Consider the following 27,777-nt stretch of genomic DNA (forward strand, 5'->3'; position numbering starts at 1 on the left):
GGGTGGGGGGTGGGGGGGTCAGTGTTGGGATGTCCCTGGACTTGAGTGGATTATTTCACTGTGTGAAAGGTACATTCAAGTTAAAACAGTCTTTTAAGTTCCTCTTTTAACGACTGATGTAATGTGCACTTCTGAGCGTCAGCCCCCAGTGAATCCTCCTCGGACCAGCACTGTGACAGTCCCTGTTCAGTGTGTGCACAGCTGATGAGGATCTCCACAGTGTTAGTGTGTGTCAGGGCCAGACTAACAGTAACATTCCAGCCAAAGATAAACCAGTAGGGAGGATTCACTCATGTCTGTGTGACTGTGCCAGCTCAGTGTCGGATTTCAGCCCACAGAGCCGCAAAAGGAAAAAACTCCAGTTTGCTGGAGCCGAGCTGCCCAATGAGACCAATGTTTGGCTTTGAGTTGAGTTGAGCAGGCTGCCGCTCGTTGCCTTTTACAGCAGTTCTCAGGAGCTAAGCATGAAAAAAAACCTGTTATGGTTTTGTCTGTGACCACTGGTGGAAGTTATCATTCCCTTTCCAGGAGCTGCTGTTCACAAGAAGCACAGTTGATTTGTCTGCTGCTCCCAGTCTGTATGAGTCTGTTTCCACATCCCCTCAGTGACTAAACTGTGTGTCAGAAACATTTAGCTCAGCTTCCCCTCATGTTTCAGTTTGACAGAAAAAAACCAGTGAGTGAGCTCAGGTCTGGTTTCTATATGTTTATTAACTCCTGACTGACTGACTGTGTGTGTGTGTGTGTGTGTGTCTGTGTGTGTGTGTGTGTAGGCTGCTGGAAATGCTGTGAAGAGAGCCTCTGATAACCTGGTGAAGGCAGCACAGAAAGCAGCATTTGATGCTCAGGACGACCAGGCTGTGGTGGTCAAGAGTAAGATGGTGGGAGGTATCGCTCAGGTGAGTCACAGACGCACAGTGGGAACACAATACAAGAATTAACAGAGCTCCCCAAATACTGTATGTACACACACACCTAGCTGAAGTAAAGAGATAAAAGAAAAAAAGAAAAAGTGTGTAACATAAATAAAAAGACACAGGTTAGATCTAGATCCTGTTGTTTGTGTTTTCAAACGGTAGGCCTATCTTTAGTTTTTCAAAGCTCCATATTTTTCTCTTCTTCTGTGTTTTATTTGAAGTGTTGATCCATAAGAAGATATATTTGTGGTTTTAAGAACCAAAAACCATCTCAATATAGTTTTACATCTCCTCTCTCAAGCTTCTCTCTGGAGCTCTAGCAACAAGAGGTCAGTGAGCCAATCAGAAGAAAGGAGGCTCTGATCCTCTCTTCTGATTGGCTGACTGTTTTCTGAGTGATCCATTAGAAATGTAGCAGATTTACGGTAAAAACACAGAATCCTGCAAAGTTGGATGGTGGGTCGGGGTGGGCGGGGCTTTTCGACTGCTTTGTTGTGACATCACAAAATTCCAGAAGTCCTGACGGCTGGTTTTAAGGCTCAGTTTCTGAATACAGGCTGTGTGCATTTCTCTGTGGACTGAGGCTTTGATACTTTCACAGTATTAACATAGAACCTCGACAATGTGTTATAAGGTAACAAGTCAGGTAACAAGTTTGACTGAAGCTACAGTTTCCTCAAATCCTGTAAGGAGCAGCACAGACGCTAACGTTAGCCTTAACTTTGACATAAAACAGTCAGTTTTAAATGGGGGCTTTTCTTTAAACAAACAATAAATGAAATAGTGGCTGACTCTTAGTAATGATAGAGGCTAACACTGGGCTAATGTTAGCAGCTAACATTAAAGAACACTTCCATGTTTCCTCACACTTCTGTTGTGTTGTTTTTATTATTGATTGTGTTTATGTGTTGTCTTAGTTTGGCAGAGGTGATAAACAGCCGTGACTCTTGACACGGTGCTGACAGTGTGGGGGAGGGGTTTAGTGAATGGTCATCAGTTGTGTCCTCTGACAGACTGTGTTGTGTTGCAGATCATTGCTGCTCAGGAGGAGATGCTGAGGAAAGAGAGGGAGCTGGACGAGGCCAGGAAGAAGCTGGCCATGATCAGACAGCAGCAGTACAAGTTCCTCCCCTCAGAGCTGCGGGAGGACGGCCAGGAGCAGTGAGAGTGTATCAGTAACGCAGCAGTGAACGCTCAGGACCCTCCCCCAGCTACATGTAGAGGAGCTTCGTGCTTCAGCAAAAGCAACATCAGCAGACTGACTCCACCTCCACAGGATCAGTCTCTGTATTTAAGTCAAAAACAAAATGACGCCAATGATTCTGAGTTTTGATAATACTGAATTATATGTGCCTTAAGTCTTTATTAAGGTGTCTGTGCTTTTGATTATACATGATCTTATACTTTGAGCATATCTACATCCTTTCCCTCCTTTGTGTTTGTGTGCATGTCCTCATTGTGTATGTGTTGTGTGTCTTTGTGTTAAACTCTGCCTTCACTGTTAGATCTTAGAGGTGAAGGCGAGCATGAGTTCTGCTTCTACGCTGATTATGCATCATGTATACAGATGTTCTATGCAGATGTGTCTGTGTGTGTGTGTGAACACACCGATGGTCACATGACTGATGATGTCCAGTATGTTACGTGTCACAGTGTTTTGAATCTGAGACAATGAAATATTTTTAGATTTGGAAACTTTGCGATGGAACAAATCAAAGTGGAGAAACATTATTTTTTTAAAGGTTGAGAATGAACTGTATTAAAAAGATCTTCCAGTATCTGAATAAAGTTTTGGTATTTGAATTGAAGCAGCTGCAGTATTCAGGCCTGGGTTAGATTACAGGACTTGTTTGTGTAAAGATGATGAAGCCATATATTTAACTCCAGTGTTTATTGACTCACTCCAGTAACATGTTGTTATTAGTGTCTGACGCTGAGCTTCATACTTTCTAGAGACTTGCTGTCACAGTACAATCCCATGATGCTCGGCTTCTGCCTAATGTTTTTTAATGAGAGGTAAAATAATAGAGTTGAAGGGCCTAATGTTAGCTCACTCTATCCAGTGTAGCAGAGTTTATAAAGTGCCTTCAGACCAACATGTTCACTTAACTGATTCCAATAGAGTCAATAACAGAAGCTCATTTAAACCACACGTATCTGTATTTTCCTTCACAGTATTTTAGAGCAAACAGAGCAGATATAAATGACTCTAATCAAAGCCTTTTCTTTTGTTCACATGTTTGACTTGTGGTATAAATGTAAAGCTGGTGAACAGCTGTACCACCTCCTGGGCACTGTAACAGAGATTTATATTCAATAAAGCCAGTCTTCAGTCCAGTCTTTGTTTTTATTTATTTAACAGTTTTACATTCACTTTTCAGCAAGACTAACCTCACAGTCACCTTGTAGATCTGTGGAGGGAACATGATGCAGCCTGGATCTTATGTTTTCTATTAGAGCGACACAATTAATCGAAATGTAATGGAAATCGCAACATGGCCGAGTGCACCATCCAAATCGCAGGAGCCGCATTTTTTTTTCAATAGCACATGAAACAGTGAAGATCTTAGAACTTGTGGAACTCAGAACCCATGGACCCTCTTCAGAACAGGACCTCAGGACCAGGATCAGTCAGGACTCAAGTCAACAAATTACCACAAACCACCAGCTGCACAGAGATCAAGGGACTTTCAGGTCCCCTGGGGACCTGGACCCCTCTTCACCTAAGATAAGATAAGATAGTTCTTCATTAGTCCCACACTGGGGAGATTTGCAGTGTCAGCAAAGTGACAGTACAAAAAAGAAAAATTGTAAAATGTGAGTAACTAATACATAGAAAGATAAATAATAGATAATAATATAATGTGTACAATTCAATATTTACAAAAATGTACTGAATCATATGAGGTATCAGATCCTAGGCACTCAGAGGTAATCTGATTAAAAGGAGACAATCAGAAACATAAGTAGGTAATAGATTAGAGGTAAACAAGGTTACACCAGCAGCTCTTCTCACACTGACCTCTGTCCTGTGACTGTGATCCTGGACTGCCCCCCACCCGAACCCCAACCCTGCAGGACTGACAGCGGGACCAGGTCTGCCTGTCCACTCAGCTCCGGACATGGACACAGACCTGACAGAGGAAATGGAGGGAAAAAATACTCAAAGCAGACTTTGGTTTTTGGATGTTTTCATAACTCAACCATTTCTGTTCAGAGCTTCAACAACAGTTTATTATTTTTATTTGTTGATGCTGGTTTGAGATTGTGACATCATCACCTGTCCTCTCCTGTTTCAGTGAGCTTGGTGGAGGAGTCTAACTGTTATTGATCATCTCCATCACATGTGTGTGTGATGATCTGCAGCTTCTCCACCGAGATGATCTTATTGCTTTCTTCATGTAATTCCCCCCTCATGTTGTCATCGGGTCCGCAGACAGACCTCCACCCCTCTCTCTCTCTCCTGAGGTCCAGGTGGAGCGAACTGGTCCTCCTGTGATGAAGTCAGAGGCACCCTCCTCATCGTGGACAGAGCTGATTTATTCCCACATACTGAACACACACACGTCACACACACACTGGTCCGCTCGCGCTGCCTAAATATGGACAACGTCCTCGTGCGGATCCACAATGAAAAAAGTGTGGGGCTCGTGCAGCTGCTATTCCATCCTCGAGTCCTGCCCGAGCCGCTCAGACAAGCCGCACGCGCGCTCCTGTCCACCTCCGTCCCTTTCACAGACCGGTCTCTGTCTCTGTCCTCTGTCCGGATAAACGAACTCTCTTCTCCCGCCGCTGAGACCCCAACACCTGAGCAAACATGGAGGCCATCAAGAAGAAGATGCAGATGCTGAAGCTGGATAAGGAGAATGCGATAGATCGGGCAGAGCAGGCCGAGGGGGACAAGAAGGGAGCCGAGGACAAATGCAAACAGGTAGGCTCCGCTGCGTCACCTGCACCACCTGCACCACCTCTCACCGACAGACCCGAAGACCTGAAGTCTCTCTTTAATGACTTTGCAGAAGCAATTTGAAATTTATTTAGTTTGTTAATTGAACAGAGTTTCAAGGACAATGAGAACAAGATCAGAACAAGAGTCAGACAAACAGGAAACAACCAGGAACATGAAGAGTCTGGTTTGTCCAGAGTCTAAAAGAGGGACATGATGGACTGGATCAGTGGGGCCCCTGGCAGCTGAGATGGGCTTAAATCTCCAGGAGCCTCAGAGCAAGACCATGTCCAGACAGAGACCACATTCATATGATTTACACTCATCAGCAACAAAACACTTTGATTCAATTCAATCTTATTTATTCATACAGCACCTAACCAGTTGATATGAGCAGCTCTAGACTCTTTATAATATTATAACAGACCCAGCAGTTCCACCATGAGCAGCTCCAGGTGACAGTGGAGAGGAAAAACTCTTTCACAGGTAGAAACCTCCTACAGAACCAGGATCAGGGATCAGGGATCAGGGTGGTGGGGGGTCTGCCTCAGCTTCAGGATATTTGGTCTGGGAGGACCAGTAGCTTCTGGTGGCTAATGTTATGTTAACAAACTGTAGACAGATATATTGATGAATATTGACTAATACTGGTGAATACTGGTGAATGACTGAACTGACTGGAGACTTGTGGTTTTAGTGATGGAGGATGAAGCTCATAAAACAGCTTCACATGTAGTTTCCTTCAGTGGAGGATCACTCTGTGCCAGACTAAATAACAGTGGATCATCTATGTAGCCAGAGCCCCACCCACACAGACCCCTAGCGGACTCTGGGGTATTTGTGGATTTAGATGAAGAAACAAGAGCCTTATTCATTTATTTATTCACTCTTTGTTGGTGTAACAGTAGATAAATGTAAATAAACTGTGTCTGAAATACTGGAATATGCTGATAAAACACCAGTATGTGTATGAGTTTGACTCCCCTGAGGATAGACCACCGAATCATCTACATCCTCAGAGATATGCTGATGTATAGATACACTGGCCAGCAGAGGGAGGAGAACTCGGATCCTTTACTGAAGTAAAACTACATTACATTTCTAATCCTATCCTATACAGAGTTTTATCAGTTAAATATGGTTAAAGTATCAGCAGTAACTGGTTCTACAGAGGATGATCCACTGCGACAATCTTATATTTGACGTCATGTAAACACACTTTTTGCTTGTTTGATTTTCTTTGTCTCCTCAAATTGTGAGTGTAACTGGTGAAAATCACGACTACACTTTATCATCCAATTAGAAAATAAGACAACTGTCAGTCAGAGTCTGTGACTCACACTTACATGATATTAACAGTAGTGTTAAACAAGCTGTATAGTGTAACTGTGTTAATGTAATGTACAGGATTACTGTAATCTTACTGTTATTGTAATCAGAATTACATTATCACTGCAACAATTCAAAAATGTATTTCAAAATAAGAGCGCATTAAGCTGTTATTTAAAATAAAAATATACATTTACTTCATCAACATACAATGACACTGTTACATCACATAATGTTAAGTACTCCTCAGTATACAATCTACACAAACATCTTAAACACACAGGGTACAACACATAGTATAAAACATGTAATATTGAAAGATAAATCTTATTTATTTATTTTAGCTTTAAATTAGCTTTGTAAAATTGTTAGCATCTCCAACCCAACACTAAATCTGCATTAAAATGATGCATAGTTGACAATGTTCCAGCTCTACAGGGTTTTCTTCAAAACCTGTTTAAGTCATTGTTTTATTATTTTGTTTAGTGTATGTTTCCTGTGTTTCCACTGTCCACTACCTGTGAACATAGTGGAGCATTTAGCTGCTAAAGAGCCAGATATTCCCCTCAGGAGCTGGTGGAGACCAAACATAGAGGACAACTGGACTGAGATTCATCAGGTGGACATGAATACACATGTTTCTGTGTTATTTCACCTTATTTGTGGACAGTGTTACCTGTCAGTCCGTCAGTCACATTGGATGAACCACTGATGAAGGATTGAGTTATCTTCAAAACGCTATTAAAATAACAGTCAATATGTCGAATTTTACATCCTGTATATGACATCATGTCACTGGTGATATGTTAATGTTACTGATAAAATGAGTAAGATTTCTAACACTGCTGCTGTTCATGTGCAGCAACTCAGCATGCTAACAGGCTGATGTAGGTGAACATAGATGAGATAGAGTTAATGAATGTAACAAAGTGTAATGGCTCCGCCCTCTGGTGCAGCTCTTCACCAATCAGCTGTGGTCAGCAGGTACTGTAACAACCACTCAGATCCATTGATAGATCAGTGCAGATTTACCCTAACCCTGCTGTAAGAATAGTAACGTTGTTTCTGGTCCTGATTTAAACTCCTCCGCTGGTCTCATTGTTTTGATGAGAACTTTGCCAAGGTGAACTTAAGTTGCTAAGGACTTTTGTGTAACAGTCTAACTGACTTTAAGTAATTCCTGAAGTCTAAGACTAAGATAAGGAGAAAACAACAATTCTAAAACGCATTCTCCGCCACAGTACCAACAACAGGTGCAGTAAAACACTAGTGGCTTCATATGTTATAACATATGTTATAAAAATCAGCAAGCCAATCATTTACATAAAGCTTCAGTATAACACTTTCATGACCATTTCGGGAGACTGAGTCTCCACTAGCCTCTTTGTAGCGCGGTCTGGGGTTGATACTAGACTCGGTGATATCCAAAATGTAATATCTTGATACAGTCCAGCCCAAACATCGCGGTATATGATATTATCAAAGGGGGTGGGGAGTAGGGGTGCAGGTAGGGGTTATGGAACATGATCAAAGTGTGCCAGGCCTCAGTGTGTAAGTCCAGAGGTTGAAAGTTTAGATTCAGCCATCGACTGACTAACCAATCCCTAACCTGCTGCCCTCTGCCAAATCCAGCTGCAGCTTCCAGCTGTGAACCGAGAAGTTGGCCACTGCTTAATGTCTCACACAGAACACAGTGATAGTCCTTCATACACGACTCGCTCCACAGTGTAATTTACGAGATCAGGTAGCAATCTATGAATAGACAGAAACTATTCAGCTATGCAACTGTCCACATAGCACGTGTTCCCAGAGGAGCTCGGATCGTAGCTATTACAATGGCTGCACAATCACTTCTCTGTGCGCAGGAGCACTGACTGCTGGCATGTCTATTTCTGTGCCCCCTCTAAAGACCCCCACCTTCTTTGAATTGTTGCTCCTCTCAGAAAGACGGTCAAGGCTGTTGGTTTGGGAGCTGCCACAAAGTCGACGGTGGGATCAGGACTGTCCCAGGCTATTTGTGACCAAGAGGCCTTACATGGCTACAGGCTGGGATTGACTGTCAGAAGTGATATAGAAAGGACATTTGTCCTGGGGACATTGTTGTTGGGTACAATTGGCTTTTTATAGTCCTTGAAGCTGTTGTTGTAAATGGCAACCTGCTGAAACGTTGGAAATGAGTTATTGATAACAGAAGCCTGAGTTCCAGAATGGAAAGAGCTTTTCTCATCGTGACCAAGAAAATCCTCAGAAACCTTAGAGTCATATTACTGTGATGGGGTCATTAAAATAAAAAGTGTTTATTAGCGGGTCTGCCGATTTGTTCCATATCCTATTTGTTCCATATCTGTACAGTGAGTACAGCATTAATACAGCAGTTAGACTTTTTTAGCCAGTGAACATAGACAGTGCTGGTGGAAACAGTCAGTGATTTAACACCTGCTTGAACCTCCTTTGGCTCCAATGACCTGAAACCAGCTCTTCCTGAAGCTGCTGATCAGAGCTGCTCAATGTTCAGGAGGAAGTTGGGAGCGTTCTTCTTATAGAGCTGTCAGACATGATGTCAGGATGTCTGGTGTGAGCGGCTCTCTGAGTCCACAGCATCTCTACTGGAGAGATGTGAACCAGCTCCAATGATTCCTTTAAGCCTTCAGCTGTGACTCGGAGCTTCTTTGTTACTGATCATCCGTGTGGAGCATGTGTCTTGGAGTCATCTCAGCTGGACGTCCACTTCTAGGGAGAGTAGCCACAGAACTGAAACATCTCCATTTATAGACAGTTTGTTTAACTGTGGGCTGATGAAGAGTTAAACTCTGAGACTGTCTAAGCTTCATGCTCATCATCTCTACTTCATCCTCAGTAGCTGAGATCTTTGTTGTGAGGCCTGGTTCACATCAGCTGATGTTTCTCTAAATAAATTATAAATAAACAAAATTTTTTACAAGTCAAAGTGCCTCTAACCCAAACCTCCAATCTGGTTTCACTGACTGACTCCAGGTCAGATGACTGCTGACTCCAGTTCACATAATTTTCCCAGCTACTCTGATAGTTTGAATGGTGTTTACAATACGGAGAAGAACCATATAAGGATTTGTGTGTTTGTTCATTATTGTAACTTACATGGAGATCGATCATATTTTAGGTCAGATTTATACATAAATGAAGATAATTCCAAAGGTTCATTGACTTTTTCTTACGCAAAATACTCACTGTTAACTGTTAACTGTTAGCTGTTAGCTGTTAACTGTTAGCTGTTAGCTGTTAACTGTTAGCTGTTAACTGTTAGCTGTTAGCTGTTAACTGTTAGCTGTTAGCTGTTATGCTAGGAGGGGATAAGTTACTCTATGAGACAGACCCTTAAATCTCACTATAGCCTGATTTTTGGAAACCAGTTCCTGAGGAAACTGAACGTTCACAGCAGATTACAGGGGAATCTGAGCTAGTTTAGATCTTGTTGAGTAACACTATCTCCTACACATTATGTTCATACACAAGTCATTTGAAATAGCAAATATATTTGTAGGAAACATAATGCTGCCTGGGTTTCATTTTTATCAAGACAGTGAAGAAACATGAATATTGAGAGTATAACTGTTCAGTGCCAAAGTCAATTTTGCGACTGTGGGTTTCATGTGGCAACTGAAGCGTGATGAAGGCCAGTGTGTGCTTCAAACATACATGTTTCTACAAAGTGGTGACTGACCGTGACTGAAGGCGGGGCCGGACGCACCAGCCGAACCTACCTGTTGAAATGGGGATAACTGAGCACACCTTTGCACTGGGTTTTCCCAGTGCAAACCCTGCCTACTGTCACACCTGCACACACCTGGACAATCACCCTGCCAAGTCTGGACAGGTTTTGGGATGGGGTTTTAGATACTGCCGGGCAATCCGACAATCACACTGACACCTCAAGGCTTTTATGTTTTGGCTTAAGCAGCGTTTAGCTTGTCGGTGTTGGAGAGTAGTACTACATCTGTAACAGCTGTGTACTGTCTCCAGAAGCAGGCCACAGGCTCAAGGCTACACTAGCCGCTACCAGCAAGTTGCATTGTGGGTAATATAGGCACCATTGATTCAGATCCTTTTTAAAAAAAACAGTCCATCAGAAGACCGACAGTGAATTACCCGACAGTAAATAAATGGAGCTATCTTTTGTTTTGACCTTTTAATACTGAATTAAAAACCAAAAGTGTTTTTGAGAACTAAACAGCGGATGGAACATGAGACATGAACAGTGTATTTTGTGGGACACAGGGTAAGTAGAGATGTGTTTGCTCTGAACCAGTCTTGGTTGGAGAATACTACCTTCATGGGACACCCTGCAAGGGGTGTAAGAAGAACTCCAGTTTTACATTATTTCAACATCCTGCATGGTTGTATGTGTCAAAGGTAAGCTTTCTGACTTCCTGACATGTTGTTTCTGTGTGTGTGTGTGTGTGTGTGTGTGTGTGTGTGTGTTTGTGTTTGTCCTGTAGCTAGAGGAGGAGCTGCTGGGTCTGCAGAAGAAGCTGAAAGGCGTGGAGGATGAGCTGGACAAATATTCGGAGTCGCTGAAGGACGCCCAGGAGAAGCTGGAGCAGGCAGAGAAGAAGGCAGCAGACGTGAGTGAAGGGAGCTGAGGACCACATTATCCCATTGAGCCCAGTCACATCTGATCCCTCACACAGTCACACTCTGACTACATGTGCTGTCACTGTTTCATATATCACTGCTCAAACTGTTTCCTCTGGTTTGTTTAACTTGAATTACCAGACGGTGTAAATTTAGACCATCAGTGACATCAATAGTGCTATAACCAGCCGTGTCAAGTCTTAGCTCCTCCTGCCTTAAATATGCACAGACCAGTTTGTTACTGTTAGTCAAACTTCACACTCACACATGTGCAGTAATCATAACCATTTTAACGCTGACCTTCAGTCAGTGTCAGTTAAAGCTGCCTGTGCTAAATCTCCAAAGCGTCATCATCATTAGTTCCATGTGAAAAGTGGTGTAGAGGAGCAGCGCCACCGCTGACAGCAGCAGCAGAGACTCCATTAAATCTGTCATGTGCAGTATCAGATTCTACCAACATATCATAAAGCCTGTCAGCACCTCAAGGCTAATGCCATCTACTCTAACCAATGTGGAGGGCTTGGGTTCTTAAGTTTCTTGATTCCATGGCTGACTCCCGCCTGTACAGATACTGCTGCTGAGTTCTGCAGAACGGTATGCTGTATACCAAAGTATTGTTTAGTAATACTGAAGTACTATATTACAGTACTACAGTACTATAAATCATATCAAAGTATATCATGCACCAGTGTTGACCTCAAGTCTTCTAAACTCAGATACTTATTCTGCTGTTTTACACAGAACTGATCTACTGAACACAACACAACATTGTTAGACACAGAGCAACAAAGTCACAGGTTAGTCAAGGACTAAAGTTTATTCCAGGTTTGTCCAGGATTTAAATTAATCCTGGCTCAGTTTTTGCTACAGCAAATAGTCAGTCTTGAATAATGCTCAGGGGCCTGTGTGAACTCTGACACTGGTTTTCCAATGCTGTTTTTCATAGTGGATCATTTTCTGATACAGTTTCAGTTATGGTGGACGGAGTACACCTCCTTATCTGAAGGTCCACCTCCTTATCTGAAGCTAAAATCAGGCTTCAGCCAGTCCAGTCCAGAGTTGCAGCCTCTTTGTGTTAACATCCTCCCTCTGCAGCTAGAATAAAACAAAAAGAGTGAATTTTATATTAACTAACAGATCTCCATGTCTCTATTAGCTTTAGAAACGATTATAGCCTCATCACAGCACTTGACCATTTTTTCTTAGTGTCATAGTCCACTTTAACCTTCCTCCATCTCTAAGATAATATCCCATAACTGATCAGTGACTGATGGAGCTGCATGCTGTTACACCATTCCTAAATACCATTCCTATTGTAAGTGTTAATTTAACCTCTAACCTCTAAACTTATACTCAGTCTGTGCTGTGAGGACGGGGGCCAATAATTCGGGAGAGTAATGATATTTATGCAGGTTTCTCGGAGTGATGAGTCACAGCATTTATGACCAATTATAGAGCAGAATGTGAAAGTGACGCAGGGGGAGTGGGAACTTCCTGTGTGCAGTGTTACACTGATGTTACCAAAGATGGGAAAGAATCGGAGCAATGCATGAATTTGTTTATGCTTCCAGTGCTTACAGAAGTCTGCTGCTGTAGGTGGTGTTCACTGCTCCATCTCTGCCTCAGGACATCTGCTCACAAACAGTGAACTGCACGTGTAGCAGATATGAAGGAAAAGTCAGAGGCCATTTACAGCCAATTAAAAAACTATCTTTCTTCTAAACAGCTGAATTATACAGTAATTTATGAGTGATTCTTAACCTATAATATTTATGATATAGTCAACCTGATGTAATATAAATTAATTCTTTTTACAGTCATGCACCAAATGTAACTTAGGCTTAATTAATTAATATATCCATTGTGAACCAAATTAATCCTAAAACGCTCTAAAGAAATGATTTATTTCATACAGAGTTCATAGGTTCTCATCAGCAGTCACAATTATTTACCATGTCATTTACAATGTGTCATTTTCCGTAGTTAATTTACAATATGTTATTTACCATACATAAATAGATAAGATACATATGGAACTACCACTAGGAACTACTACTAGGTGAGGGGCAGATTACAAATGACGGTATAAAGCATGAATTAAAGTGCGAGGGCCTGCTCATTATGTTATAATCATTGTTGGGGAGTAACTAGTGACATGTAACAGCATTTACTTTGTAATACATTACAAAGTAAATGTATCAGTGTTGCCTGCTACACAATACAAGCACAGAAATATGGTGTTAAATATAAAGATGTATGAGGCTCCATCACACTGACACAGAGACCTGGAGGTATCAGCAGTGAACTGAAGCCAGAGTCCTACAGTCAGAGCCCTGCTGTGAGGGAGGAGGTCTACAGACTGAGACGCTGGAGGGGAAGGATCCACCTGTGGTCTTCACAAAACCCAGACCCACACTAAACCCAGACATGACCCAAATATCATTATATTATTATTCATATTTACTGTTGTCCTCACGGACACCTGCGTGTCTACCGCCTATGCTTCGTATCATAATCGCTTTATTTTGAAATTGTAACCGGAAGAATTCCTCTGACACCGTTGTCACCACGGTTGCCACGGCAACACCGTGACCCCCGGCAGAAGCGGAGTGAAGACTCGAGGGCATGGCGGCTTTCACCTCGATAGACGCAGTGAGAAGGAAGATCCAGACCCTGCAGCAGGCGGCCTACGAGGCGGAGGACCGAGCCGAGCTGCTGCAGGCCGAGGCGGACACGGAGAGGGAGGCCAGAGAGCGGGTAACACACCTACACCTGCACCTGCCGAGGACCCACAACCACAACACCGGAAACTGTGGACACTCATCGATGAGCGAGTTTTAAAGATGACAAACAGCCATGTTGAGTCATTACATGTAGAACGTATGATAAATACTGACTAACACTGTAGTCTAAATGTTACAGGTAAATGTCACCTGTCTGACCGGAAGTAGTACAGCTTCATTATAACTACCAGTCATGTGAGCTGAAAGATGTTAGCTGCATTACACTGCGTAACGAGGCTTCAGGATACAGTCCAGGGGCCAGACAGGAGCCAAACAGGGGCCGACCACTGGAGGTGGCAAAACTGGACTGAATGTTGTGTGTCTCAGTTTGGGTTGAGTTTATTCATCTTATTGTTCTTTAATAGGTTAAAATCATGTTGAAGTCTTCATTCAGGCACGGTTGTGAGTCTGTGGCAGTAACAGAGCTCAGTTACATTTTCCTCAGTCTTTGATTTCAGCACTGTGACATCACCACAGACACACAACTGAACAACACTCATCATCTCTAGACTGAAAGGAGTCAGGATAATTTTCCAGGTGTGAGCTGCGATTCTACTCATTTAAGCACATCTTCAGGTGGCAAAGGAAACACCTGAATGAAAAGAAACAGGATGAGGTCAAGAGGGGTCACTGATGATCACAGTCTATAGATCTCAATGCAGATGAACTATGGGAGATGTTGGAGCGTGTTAGACAGCCTTCTATGTCACCATCATCTTAACATCGCTTGAGGGAATATGTTCATGAAGAATGGTGTTCATCCTCAAGTAGAGCGCAGAGACCTGGAGCAGTGAAGCTCTTCTGGAGACACAACACTTGACCTGTTTTGCTCCTGAGAAAAATAACAAATCTCTATCTTACACAGGCGTTGTCTTCTAATGAGAACTGTACTGCAGTAAGGCCTGGACCTAGACCTGTGTCACATGTTATTCACATCCAGAGACATTATGTGAACAGCTGGAGAACATCTGGACTGAGCATAAAGTTGTTCAGTATGAATATAAAACTATATTCTAATATTGATCATATTCTGTCTGCTGTGTGTGTGTGTGTGTGTGTGTGTGTGTGTGTGTGTGTGTGTGTGTGTGTGCACGCGCATGTGCAGGCTGAGGCAGAGGTGGCGTCTCTGAACAGGCGTATCCAGCTGGTGGAGGAGGAGTTGGACCGAGCTCAGGAGAGACTGGCTACAGCTCTGCAGAAGCTGGAGGAGGCTGAGAAGGCTGCAGACGAGAGTGAGAGGTGAGGAGCTCTGTCCTCTGAAGGCCTGGTGTGTGGTCACTCCCTCCTCTGTGTCAGTGAGGGTGGTTTGTTAACATCCAGTGAACCAGATCAGCAGATATGTGCATGACTCTGACATAAGCAGCTGTTAGATTCAGAGGCTGTGGGGAAAAAACAAAGGACCTGAATGATTGAATGTTGCAGTCAGCTGCATTGTTGGATTACACTGCTGTGGGGCGCCCTTTTTTTTACCCAAAGTCCTGAAGCGACCAATAATAATAATCATCCCTGTTAGCTGCATGTCTATCAGTGTGTGATGAGTTAAAGAACAAATTCAGGTTTGCAGTCGTTAATACTGGAAGCAAATCTGATGAAATCACACAGACTTTTATATATTTATCCTCAGAGGGTCGTTTAGAAAGAGCAGTTTTTATATAATTAGGAACAATGTAAACTCAAATGAGAAGGATATTCTAGAGGCCATCTGATGGAGGGGCTGTTAAATTAGCAAAAACTACCTGACACACGTCACATCTGGAGCAGGTTGAGTTTCAGTAGACAAGGTCAAATATTACTCATTTGCCAAGTAGTACTTCAACGGGACGGTCTCCGCAGGCTGCTAACGAGGTAACAGTGTCCTGAACAATGTACACTGTAGTCAGAGAAGTTAAAGTGGTGAATCCAGTCATTTAATTTGTGCTGTGGTCACAACTGAAGCAGCAGAGGCTGATGTATCTTTTAGCCTCTAACAGGTCAAACTCCAAAACCACTGGACCCCACACCTCCCAGAATGCAACCAGTAGCATCTTTACTTAGATGTAATCACAAGCTGAGATGACCCTGATAACATCACTATTACACTGATGACGCTTGTCCACAGAAAGAGAGGAAATTAGACATTGATTTAACAGACAGAGGAGGAGTCAGCTGATCATATGTAACAATGGTGGTTGTATTCAGGTGGAGCAGTTGAACACAGAATCTCCAAACGTAAATAAACCCAGTCAGCTCCATCAGTCTGTGACTGGCTGCTTATTGCTGCCTGCTGCTCTGCTCATTCAGAGGGATGAAGGTCATTGAGAACAGAGCAACAAAAGACGAGGAGAAGATGGAGATCCAGGAGATGCAGCTGAAGGAGGCCAAACACATCGCTGAGGAGGCCGACCGCAAATATGAGGAGGTGGGGAGTTTTTCACACCACAAACTGATGCTACACACACGGGTTTCAGTTTGGAGCTGGTTCACACTGGAGAACTGACCCACATTCCGATCAGTAAAGCAGAGAGACAGATGATGTGTTAGATTTCATACCTGGTGGAGCCCGTACCACAAAGGCACAGGTTTGACTGCGACCCATGGCCCTTTGCTGCAAAATTAAATAAAGAAAGATGATCACATTCAGATGTAAACTGATGTGCAAAACATTTACCTCTAGAACATTTAGCCCACTTTAGAAATGATGATGTAACTGTCACAGGAATAATAACAAACCAGCGTCCATTATTTCTGTCAGTTCATTACACTGACTGTTTAAAATGTGACAGTCAGTACAGTGTGTTGTAGAGACAGTGTAACAGTGTCTGTAAGGGAAGACACCTGTTCTGTTATCAGGAAGAGTCATGTGACTGACAGGTGTGCTGACTGTCTGCAGGTTGCACGTAAGCTGGTGATCCTGGAGGGTGACCTGGAGCGTTCAGAGGAGCGTGCTGAGGTGGCTGAGGCGTAAGTCAACACCTGCACCATGAAAACTCACACCGTCACAGGACACTTACATCATTCATGTGCTCATAGCGGAGCCACTAACATTGTTTATGTTGTCACAGTGGACTCACTATTATTCATGATGTCATAATGGAGTCATTAACATTATTCATGTTATCATAATGAAGTCAATATTATTCATGTTGTCACAGTGGAGTGTTCATAATGGAGCCACTTACATTACTCATGTTGTCATAGTGGACTCACTAACATTATTCATGTGTTCATAGTGGAGGTCATGTGATCACTGTGTTTACTCTGATATTAGTGTGAACTATTAATCATGAAGATTCTGCAGCTCTAATCACTGTTGATTAATCCAATGATACTGATACTTTGATCAATAAATTGATTAATGGTTTGGGTATGAAAAAAGGACTCAGAGATCTTCAGATCTTAATGTTCCTGAGACCTCAGTTTATAAATAACCTGAACCATTAATCAATGACTCAGATTGATTTATTTCCTGTTGAATGTTAATATATCAGTCGTGTGTGAGTGCACTAATCACACAGAGACCTGGATATGTGTGTTGTGTGTGTTGTGTGTGTTTCTGCGTGATGCATGCGTGAACACCAACACCATCTGTTTGGGACTTGTCTTGTGTCATGGCTGCCGTGCCCCACTGCCCCCACCCTCACCCCGACCTCCTGGACTAACCCTGCAGCCGAGTGAGGGACCTGGAGGAGGAGCGCAGACTCATGGACCAGAATATGAAGTCCATGATGTGCGGAGAGGAAGAGGTACTTACAGTACAAAGGACACAAGGTCTAACATGTGACCTGCTGCCTTCTGGTCCTCTGACCTGCAGCCTCTGACCCCTACCCTCTCTGTTTCCTGTCTAACCTGCACTCACCCCCTGTGACATCAGGGGGGTTTAAAGGATAAGTCATCTGATATTCTATACTTCTATCTTGTTTTTCTTGTTGACAAATCTGACGAAAAGGACCAGAACCATCAGTTTCAGTCAGAACCACGAAGGTGTGAGTGAACACAGGTCTTTTCTAAATCATCAGTATTGTGAAGCGAAGATCTGTCAGATTGAAACAGAAGTAAGTAAAAGTGTTACAGGTCATAGAGGAGGACTGAGAGCTCCTGGTCAGCAGGGGGAGCCTGTGAGTGTGTGACTGGTGGAGAGATCATGAGGATTGTGTAGGTATGTGACAGGAGACCGTTTAATTCACTGTTAAGGAGTAAAGCTTGTTAAAAACGTCAGTGCCCAGGTGTTTGAGGAAACAACTGAGTGCTTGATAATGAAATTGTAAGTGAGCTGTTTTTAAAGAGCTACTTCCTTCAGCAGGAACCAATGAGCTCAGAGCTGACAGCCACAGACAGAGGAGGGAAGGTGTTGAGAGACGGACCATGGGGTTTGTTGACAAGAAGACAAATATAGAATATATGTGATTTGTCTGCATCTAACTCTTAATCTTGGCTGTAACCTGCTGTAATCTACCTTTACCCTCCACCTACCTGTTCCCTGTAACATCACCTGACATGTTGCTTCAACCCTCGTTGACTGTCTCACTCAGAGTCAGATATGAGTGATGTCTGTCTGTCTCTGAGTGAGACAGTCAGACATCAATAAAAGTGTCAGGGTTTGATCTCGCTTTCCTGTCCTTCCTTTCCTACTTTCCTCTCTTCCTTTCCTCTTTCCTGCTCTGATCAGTAAATCTGGTGACCTCGAGGAAGAGTTGAAAAATGTCACCAACAACCTGAAGTCTCTGGAGGCCCAGGCTGAGAAGGTACAGTGGAGCTGAGGGGCAGTCAGCCTCTGGACTGACCTGTCACACTGTGTGTGTCCACACTGATCAAATGTAGTGTGTAAAGAACACACACACTGTGACAGTGACAGGGTGTCCATTTAAACAACATACACTCAGTCCTCATTAACCTGCTCTAATGAACTGAGAGTTCAGAGCTCCTTTATTTTAACTTCTTCTTCATTTGATGTATTTGATGCATTTGATTCTGAAGGAAACAAGAAGCCCCTGGTAGATCATCATTAAATTCAACATCACAGAGCTACACAAAAGTTTGACGGTAAAAGTCATGTTACTCTGTATGATGTGAACCACAACTGAAAAATTGACAGCCGTCATCTTTGTGTGGATTAAGACCCAGAATTGATTATCTGCAGTGGATTGAATCATTTTATACAGGTGGTTTTTCAGAATCCTAGAAAGACTTTTAAAACTTTAAGTGTTAAAGTGTCATAGACAAATGGATTTATGCCATAGAAAAACTGAAGCTCTGTGACTTGAATGTGCCGTATTGAACATTCACCATGGTAACAAGTGTCACAAGTGTTACTGTCACAGTTGGTGCTTCATGCATCGTCCTTTCCTAAAAAAGAGATTCAAACATTCTCTCAAAGTAAAACAGCAGAGAAGTGTGTTCATCCATGCCTGAGGACCGTTTGTTTATATTGTAAATATATTTTAATGACACTTCGTTAATTCTAAGTGTAAATGTATTTTAATTACACTTCAATGTATTTTAATGACACTTTGTCGATACTAAGTGTAAATGTATTTTAATGGCAGTGAGTTAACCCCCTGTGTGTTTGGTTTGCAGTACTCACAGAAGGAGGACAAATATGAAGAAGAAATCAAAGTTCTTACTGACAAACTGAAAGAGGTGAGACTTCTGTGTCCTCCACAGTAACACACTTGTTCACACAGGTCAGAGTGTGTTCTCACACATGTCGTGTCGTGTGTGTGTTCCAGGCCGAGACTCGTGCAGAGTTTGCCGAGAGGTCTGTGGCCAAGCTGGAGAAGACCATCGATGATCTGGAAGGTAATTCACACTCACCTGTTGCTCTGCTCGTACTTTACTGACTGCAGTAATACACCTGCTGTTACAGCGGCAGACAGCTGCACTAATCTCAACGATGAACCAAGTTACAGCCGGAGAGTAAACCAGACACCGAGCTGTGCCCAACCACATCAGACAGCAGTCGTGTTCACACCTGATCTGATCAGATCCAGCCTCGGCGTGAGAAACTCATCTGTCATAGGGGGGGGGTTCTGAAGCTGCCTGACCACCTGACAGTAGTTCTGATGGAGCATACTGCCCCCTTATGGACGTCAGAAAAACCTTCACCCTGAGCTGCTGATGTGACACAGCTGCTGCTGCTGCTCCCCACATCTGGATCTCACAGCAGTGCATCACATTATTCTGTCTGTGTCTACACAGCTGTACACACAGGCTGTGTCTGCTGTGTTCTCAGTGTAGTCCTGCTGAATCCTGGTTGGTGCAGCTCCTTGCTCTCACTCCACTGTTGATGCACATGTTCTCAGCTGCAGTCTCATTGGCTGATGTGTTGAGATATACAGATGACACGTGGTTCAGGGTTCAGTTTAGTTCATTTAACCTCACTGCACCTTCAGGAATGAATCTGGTGCAGTTCATATACAGGAGCTTCAGAGTGATTCACACACAGTAGAGACCAATAGGAGCATAAATGACATCAGTTAAATTATGTAAAACAAACACAGAAAAGTTCCACAAAGTAAAGAAAACATGAAAAGTGAAGAAACAACAACCAAAGTGCAGATGTCAAGTCTAAAAGCAGCTGCCTGACACATCATGATAAACATTCAAATGTTTGCAACAGCCAGCAGGGGGCGTAACACCACAGTGTTCAGTCACAACATACATGTTTACATTATGCAACAGCAGGTTTTCTCTGGCATTAACGCTCTAACATTATATCTGCTGATATGATCCTGTTTGAGTTCTCATGTTACTAACAACTCCTCTGTTCTGTTACTGGCTAGAGTTACTGCTGCGTTAGAGACTCTGAGTGCTTGTTGCTCTACTAGAAACCAGTTGTAAGAACTGGTAACATGTAGTGAGAACTGTTTCTGCCACACTTCTCGTTGTTTATCAGTGGTTAAATGATGTGAGCCTCAGCTGTAGACAGGAAGTGAACTCTTTCACCAGAAGGTGTGACTCACTAATGACTCATATACAGCTGAACCAGGACCAGTGTGTGCTCCTGCAGGTGTCTGTGATACTGACGCTTTGACTCTCACGTGTTAACCATGGAGCTGTGGTTGATAACTCTGCATGCTCTGTTGAGTCTGTGTGGATTTGAGCTCAGTGATTGGCTGGATTAACGAGGTTGATGTGATGATGTCGTTAACAGCAGTGACACTGGATCGCTCAGTTTGGACTTTACAAAGATCTTTTAGTTTTCGCCTTGTTTTTCTGATCCTGTCTCATTCTGTGCCCACTCTGCTCGCTCTCTTGTTTCTCTGTGTGTCTGTCTGTGTCTCTCACTCTCTCTCTCTATCTCTGTTTCTCTCTCTCTCTGTCTCTCTCTCTATCTCTCTCTGGGTCTCTCTCTGTATCTGTGTCTCTCTATCTCACTCTCTGTCTCTCTCTCTCTGTCTCTGAGTCTCTCTCTGTATCTGTGTCTCTCTCTCTGTCTCTCTCTGTATCTGTGTCTCTCTCTCTGTCTCTCTCTCTTTCTGTCTCTGTCTCTCTCTCTCTGTCTCCTCCTGCAGATGAAGTGTATGCTCAGAAGCTGAAGGGTAAGGCTCTGAGTGAGGAGCTAGACCTGGCCCTCAATGACATGACTACACTGTAGACGCTCTCACTTACTGCCCGCTCTTCCTTCCTGTCTCAACTCTTCTTCTCCTGCTCACTGTCCTTTATGTCGCTGTACAGTGGCATTCTGGGATAGAAGACTCTCCCCCAGCACCCCTCAGTCAGCTGTATGTGTTACACTGCTCTTTTTACAGAAGGTCATGTTACTGCCCCCCCCCCACAACTGCTGTGTCTGTGTGTTCTTCTCTTTACTGAGGTACTTCCCCTTTCCTGTCCCCCCGTTCTGTCCCCCCTCCCTCTGTAATAAATGGATTAAAGCTCTCCTGACTCCTTTCAGCCTGGTCTTCTTTCTTTTCTGTTCACTTCCTCTTTTTCAAGTTCATATACAGCACATATAGAACTCCCCTGCTGAAACATCTGTCGCAGCTGTATAAATAAATCTATACTAATGAACACGAGGCTTGACGCTGAATCAGCAGGTCGGGGTTTGGAGAAATCACTGATGGTTGTTAGTTTTCAGTGTGTGTGGCCACAATTGCAGTACTGAGAACGATATATTTATAATTTATAAGAGAATGAGACGCTGAGACATGCAGTTTTGCCCCTTTTGTTGAAGCTGGACAGTTTATCAGTCTTGAAGAAGAACAGATGGTCTATGTCTCAACTGATAGAAAAAGAGTTCATTTTGTTTTCTATTGTCATTTTAACTGGGACATGAGAAATACTTTGTTTATTGATTTTATAAATATATATATATAAGTCGCTGCACGATATGCAGAAAAAGTCAAACTCCAGATCTACTTGTTTACTGAGCTGCTGCTCACACACGGATCAAAGGTTTCATATACATCTGTCAGGATGAGAAACTGTGAAGAAAACAGTGTTTAATGTTTCAATATATTTATATACATCCGTAATCTGAGGTGTTTTAAAGTGACCTTGGTGTAACCACTTCCTCTTAGTGAGACGTGACAGTGGTTTAATGGCTACATGTTAAGACTACATGTACAAATGTTATTGATCAGGCTAAGACAGATTTACACATGTTCATATTTTTAAGTATATTTTTTTGGGCTTTTGTGCCTTTATTGGACAGGATAGTAGAGAGAGACAGGAAATGGGGAGGCAGAGAGGGGGAATGACATGCAGCAAAGGCCGTCCGATGCGGGACTCGAACCGGGGCCGACTGCAGCGAGGACTGTAGCCTCTACACATGGGGCACCTGCTTAGACCACTACGCCACACACATGCTCGTATTTATGTTCATATTTATTCATGGTTGAGACATGTCTGAGTGATTTAAGAAAACTCGGATCATTCATCCAGTTTTCTGGTATTTAGAGTTCTGATAGGAAAAAATTGAGAAGTGGTCCAAACCAGGTTCAGAGTCCAGACCAGGTCCATAGTCCAGAATCCAGACCAGGTCCAGACCTGTGGTAGGATTCATGTACAGATAGTCTGACTTTGTCCACAGGGGAAGAAACACGTGGTCACAAACCATGAAGTCTTAATCTGAATGAATTTAGACTTTAAACTTGATGAATTCACTCAAATAAAATAACTAATAACTAAATGAATCGCCCTCATCATCCTCATCATGGCCACCAGGTCACTGAGAGGTTTTTTAAGATGTTATGATTTTATTGGCATATTTCTGCACAGCAGCTTCTACATTACAGGAGCTGTTAGGTGAAGTTTCTGGCTGCCGCAGCGGATTCAGGATCCGTATGCAGGTTTCTGTCCTAGATTCTCCTCTGACACCTGAATCGAAAATCTCTCCAGGATGGTCACATGACACCTCTCATATCAGCCATGTCTGTTCTGCTGTAGAGATGTTATGTGTCAGTCAGCTTATTTCTGAGGCTCTGCACCGTGAAAATCTTCTTTTTTTGTAAATGAAACCTGCTGATGATCAAATTTAATATTGATCAGCTGATCACGTGCAGGTCACATTCATCAGCCTGAAACAAGACACTCACAACTACACTGATCAAAATGAAGGGATCACTTAATCATCACAGTTTAACACCAAGTCAGTTAAACTTCAGGGATATCAGTCTGTCCATTTAGGAAGCATACGTGATTGTGAATCAATTTCAGCTGCTTTGGTGCAAATGAAAGTGACAACAGGTGCAATGGAGGCAAAAGCAAGACAATCCCCAAAGGGAATGGTTTTGTATGTGGTGTCCACAGACAGTTGCTCTCTGCTGATCCTTCTGGACTGATTCTTCTCTAGTTCTGTGTTTTGCTAGTGTCCTTGTCACTACTGGTAGCATGAGGCGGCACCTGGAGCCCAATCAGGTTGCACAGGTAGTCCAGCTCCTCCAGGATGGCACATCATCCAGCATGATGCTGGAACCAGGAGAGCGGCCGTTACACGAGGAGAGCTGGACAGGGCCGTAGAAGGGCATCAACCCAGCAGCAGGACCGCTACCTGCTCCTCTGTGTGAGGAGGAGGAGGAGGAGGATCACTGCCAAAGCCCTACACATGACCTCCAGCAGGCTACTGGTGTGCATGTTTCTGACCAAACTGTCAGAAACAGACTCCCTGAGGGTGGCATGAGGGCCCCACGTCCTCTAGTGGGACCTGTGCTCACAGCCCAGCAGCGTGCAGCTCGACTGGCATTCGCCAGAGAACACCATTACTGGCAGGCCCGCCATTGGCGCCCTGTCCTCTTCACAGAGAGCAGGTTTACACTGAGCACATGTGACAGGCGTGAAAGAGTCTGGAGACGAGGAGGTGAACGTCATGCTGCCTGTAACATCATCCAGCATGAGTGGTATGGTGGTGGTCAGTGATGGTCTAGGGAGGAAGATCCTTGGAGGGTCACACAGACCTCCATGTCACAGCCAACAGTGCCCTGACTGCTGTTAGGCACCGGGATGAAATCCTCAGAGCGATTGTCAGACCTGACGCTGGTGCAGTGGCCCTGGGTTCCTCCTGGTGCGGGGCAACGCCCGGCTCACTGACACCCTGATCCAGGTCTGGGAGGAGATCCCCCAGGACACCATCCACTGACGCATCAGGAGCATGGCCAGATGTTGTCGGGAACGCATACAGGCACACAGTACTGAGTCACATAATGAGTTGGCATGATGAAATTCATATGGGTTGGATCAGCCTGTGATTTCACCTTGATTTTGGGTGTGATTATGAATCCAGCCCTCTATGGGTTGCTGATTTTGGTTTCCATCGACCGTTGTTACGTCATTTTGTTCTCAACACGTTATACAATGTACATCAGTAAAGATTTGCAACTTGAGTAATGCATTCATCAAGATCCGATGTGTGATTTAAGGGTTCCCCTCGTTTTTTTGAGCAGTGTAATTTGTTCAGTGAAGAGAGTTCAGTGAATCTGTGAACATCCACACAAACAAACCTGACAGAGAGAATCAGAAAGGGTCAGGAGGAGAAGAAGAGTCAGTGATGTTGACGTGATGACGTCCGTCATTACCTCATGGAGTAAACATCACATCACATCTGTGTTTTTTTTAACATTTCCACTGTAAAACAAACTCACTGACTGTGAGGAGCTGAGGTTGGCCTGGAGCTCTGCAGTTTAAACTTTGTCTGATATCAAACAGATGTTGTCCCTTCAAACATCTGCTTCACAGCTGCTGCTGCTGCTGCTGCTGCTGCTGCTGCTGCTGCTGCTGCTGCTCTCTGCTGACTGTAGTCGAACTCTCTGTAGTGAGCAGATCTCATCATCAGGCCTGATGTGCTCAATGTTTTAATGTGATCGTTGTGTGAGAAGCAGAGGTCACAGAGGTCACAGAGAGTTCATTTACTGTAGTTTTCATGCATCAGTGTATTTGTAGTTTGAGGTGAACGTACTGAGAAACCTTTGACTCAGTGTTTGCTGGTGAAATGTTTGATGGACAGAATTCAGGTGGATTTACTGCCATGTGTCAGTGAAGCATGCTCATTGCTCACTGACACTGACCATACCTTTTGTTACAGTCCCCTGAGAGCTCAACACGCTGCAACTTAAGAAAACACATGCAAACAACAAAACACAAACAACTTCAGAAAACATCTTCATCAGTTTGAAACACATGAGCTGCAAGTGTTTCCAGGGGACTCTGAAAAGTGATGAACCTGCTGGGACGAACTTGATGTTCAATGCCCAGTTGTGACTTTTGAAGTTAAAAGCATTGAATAACAAGTCACAGCCAGATTCATCACTTACCTTGATTCCAATAGTGACTGTGAGAGAGAGACAGGGAAGTCAGGGAGGGAGGGAGAGAGAGAGAGAGGATCATATGGAGCAAAGGGCCACAGGTTGGTCTCGAACCCGGGCTGCTGTGGTTAGGATTACACCTTCATGGTACGCACTCTACCAATCAAACCAATTTAGACTGCCCATAAAGTATCAGAGTTTAATACCCAGTCCTGGACTTGACCTGATCCAGTCTCTGACTTCAGTGTGTCTGTAATTCATTTTACTTTTGAACATGTACATTTTCTCAGGTGAAAATATTTTGTTCTTCACATTTTGAACTGAGGTGGTGAATCCAGTTCAGGTTTGAGACTGACTTCAGAAAAGAGCCTGTATGAACTGATCCTTATTCCAGCTGCTCCTCTCCTCAGTATGTACTGGGTTCAGTTGAGAGAGAACGCAGCTGCTGCTGATGCACTGCCAAACTGATTCACCAATAGATTTATTATTGTGAATAAAGACTGAGCGGAATATCTGGGTTCTCTGTAAATTCCAGACAGGAAGTGTATTTGGAATCTCAGCTGTGACTGACCTGCGACTTTGTGTCCTTCCTTCTCCAGAGAAACTGGCCCAAGCCAAAGAGGAGAACCTGGACATGCACCAGGTCCTGGACCAAACCCTTCTGGAGCTCAACAATCTATAGAGACCTCCACAGAGCTGACTGAATTATCGTCTGAAAGATAGACAAGACAAAAACAAGGTTTAATCTCCCAGCACGCACACTCAGCTCAATCTTAATCTAACAAAAAATAGAGTAAAATAAAGTTTCTGCTGCAAACTGACAGTTCCTGTGTGTGCAGTAGGAACTGTAGCAGACTGAGTGTAGTTCATCCTATCATCACCAAACTTCCTCACCCACGAAGAGCCTGTGGTTAGACAGTCACATCTGTGTGAAGACAGATGGTTTCACTTGTTTGACCAAACATGATGAAGCCTTTCTCTGGACTCTCATTGTTACACAATAACTACAACATGAATGATGAAGTCTCACAGTCTCGAGTGGTTTTACAACTGAATTCACCTGAAAATTCAACGTGGACGAGCCGTAACTGTTGTGTTAGAGCCGGTGCCGGACCGAGCGGTGGGACATCAGTTTCCTCTGAACCACAACCCTGCTCTGCTACAGCCCACACCCTCACACAGTCATTCTTTAAATATGTTGGCAGCGGCAGTCACGATGAGGAAGTGAAACTCATATGAGAGCTATACTACTGCACACAAGCTCCTGTTTCTAGTCTGCAGCGGAAACATTTGTTTTTACAGGTTTTCACTGAATGATAAAGTAGAACCAAAGAAAATCAGACATTAGTTTCTCACCCATGATAGAAACCTGAGAATGAATCCTGAGGAGACCTGTTTACCACCAGGTCACACCTGACCACCTCTGTCAGATCAGATCACACTTATGTTTAAATGATTAAATTTTATTTTTATTATTGAAATAGGTCTATTAATAGTAGAATGAACCACTTTCATATTGTCTACATGATTTAAAGTCATCTTTAGGTTTATACTGTGACACCTCAGTGAATTAAAAAGTCATCCTCAGATTATTAATTCAATTCAATGACCAGAACAAAACAGTAGGAATCCGATTTTCCATGTTAACAGATGAATGAGGTGCTGGGAGCTGAAACACATCTAACATTGAATTAAAGCTTCATATACTGTAAAAAAAAAAAAAAAACAACAAAAAAAAAACAATTGCATTCCTGAATCAATAAACATCATAATTCCAACATGTCTGTGCTGATGTTTTTCCAGTTGTTCATATACTCACCGAGTCTGGAGCAAACACAACATGTGGCTTCATCTTTACACTGTTAACTTCCTGGCATTAGTTTACCCTGGCATTCTGGCATTCTATTTACACAGCTGCATTCAGACGAATCAATACCGCAGTATTGATTCGTCTGAATGCAGCTGTGTAAATTATTGATTCATGATTATAGTTTTTCTATTTATTACAGACACAGGGTCGTTAGTGTGAGCTCACTGAATTAAACTGAGTGAATGTGTTTGGATAAATGAGAGAAGTGTGAATGAATCCCAGTCTGGCGTGATGAAGAGGTAAGGATGATGATTACAGAGGGTGTCACCTACTGATGATGAGGAAGTAGCAGCTCGTCCATATGTAATAATAATAATAACTTCATTTAATAAGCAATGAAAGTCAAAAACAAGGCAGAAATAAGTTACAAAAGGAGCGCAAACAATATGCATCAATATAAATAAGGACAATTAGATGAAGCAGCTTGATAAAAAACACACACACACCTGCAAACACGATAAAAGCAATAAAAGGGTGATATGGATATGATAAAAAGACAACATCCTATAAAAGCAACTCTATAAAAATGATTTTTAGGAGTGATTTGAAAGAAGTTACTGATTCTGCCTCATCTCTTATTCAACCTGTTACTTCACTGATCTTCGCT

The 27,777-nt window shown here is 43.1% G+C and overlaps 2 protein-coding genes across 8 annotated transcripts in view; both read left to right on the forward strand.

The window, feature by feature from the left end:
• The window catches only part of tln1 (talin 1), a 54,570-nt gene extending 51,316 nt beyond the window's left edge, over positions 1–3,254 (forward strand). For all 4 annotated transcript variants that reach the window (XM_023412615.2, XM_023412616.2, XM_023412617.2 and 1 more), the window contains 2 exons: positions 774–899; positions 1,948–3,254. In XM_023412615.2, coding sequence (XP_023268383.1) covers positions 774–899; positions 1,948–2,082 — 261 coding nt within the window. In that variant the 3' untranslated portion in view covers positions 2,083–3,254. The remainder of the gene's footprint in view (positions 1–773; positions 900–1,947) is intronic.
• Positions 3,255–4,558: 1,304 nt separating this feature from the next.
• Positions 4,559–27,078, forward strand: tpm2 (tropomyosin 2 (beta)). Of its 4 annotated transcripts, none has more exons than XM_023412623.2 (9): positions 4,559–4,848; positions 10,668–10,793; positions 14,692–14,825; positions 15,867–15,984; positions 16,456–16,526; positions 17,233–17,308; positions 19,140–19,202; positions 19,292–19,361; positions 25,900–27,078. In XM_023412623.2, the coding sequence occupies exons 1-9, from the start codon at positions 4,735–4,737 to the stop codon at positions 25,980–25,982; spliced, it is 855 nt and encodes a 284-aa protein (XP_023268391.1). In that variant the 5' UTR covers positions 4,559–4,734; the 3' UTR covers positions 25,983–27,078. The 4 variants fall into 4 exon arrangements, with proteins under 4 accessions (XP_023268391.1, XP_023268389.1, XP_023268390.1 ...); XM_023412621.2 differs by lacking the exon at positions 17,233–17,308 and adding an exon at positions 18,232–18,307 and having other exon boundaries at positions 4,562–4,848; XM_023412622.2 differs by lacking the exon at positions 25,900–27,078 and adding an exon at positions 21,077–21,455 and having other exon boundaries at positions 4,562–4,848.
• The last annotated feature ends 699 nt before the right edge of the window (positions 27,079–27,777 follow it).

The sequence above is a fragment of the Seriola lalandi genome, unplaced genomic scaffold, assembly GCF_002814215.2.
Source record: "Seriola lalandi dorsalis isolate HSWRI2012SDOR001 ecotype SW California unplaced genomic scaffold, Sedor1 jcf7180002054484, whole genome shotgun sequence".
Lineage (NCBI taxonomy): Eukaryota > Metazoa > Chordata > Actinopteri > Carangiformes > Carangidae > Seriola > Seriola lalandi.

Coding starts and splice junctions, on each gene's coding strand:
- tpm2 (XM_023412623.2), top strand. CDS start 4,735: ATGGAGGCCATCAAGAAGAAGATGCAGATGCTGAAGCTGGATAAGGAG. Junction 19,203..19,291: donor TTACTGACAAACTGAAAGAG/GTGAGACTTCTG, acceptor TGTGTGTTCCAG/GCCGAGACTCGTGCAGAGTT. Junction 19,362..25,899: donor GACCATCGATGATCTGGAAG/GTAATTCACACT, acceptor TTCCTTCTCCAG/AGAAACTGGCCCAAGCCAAA.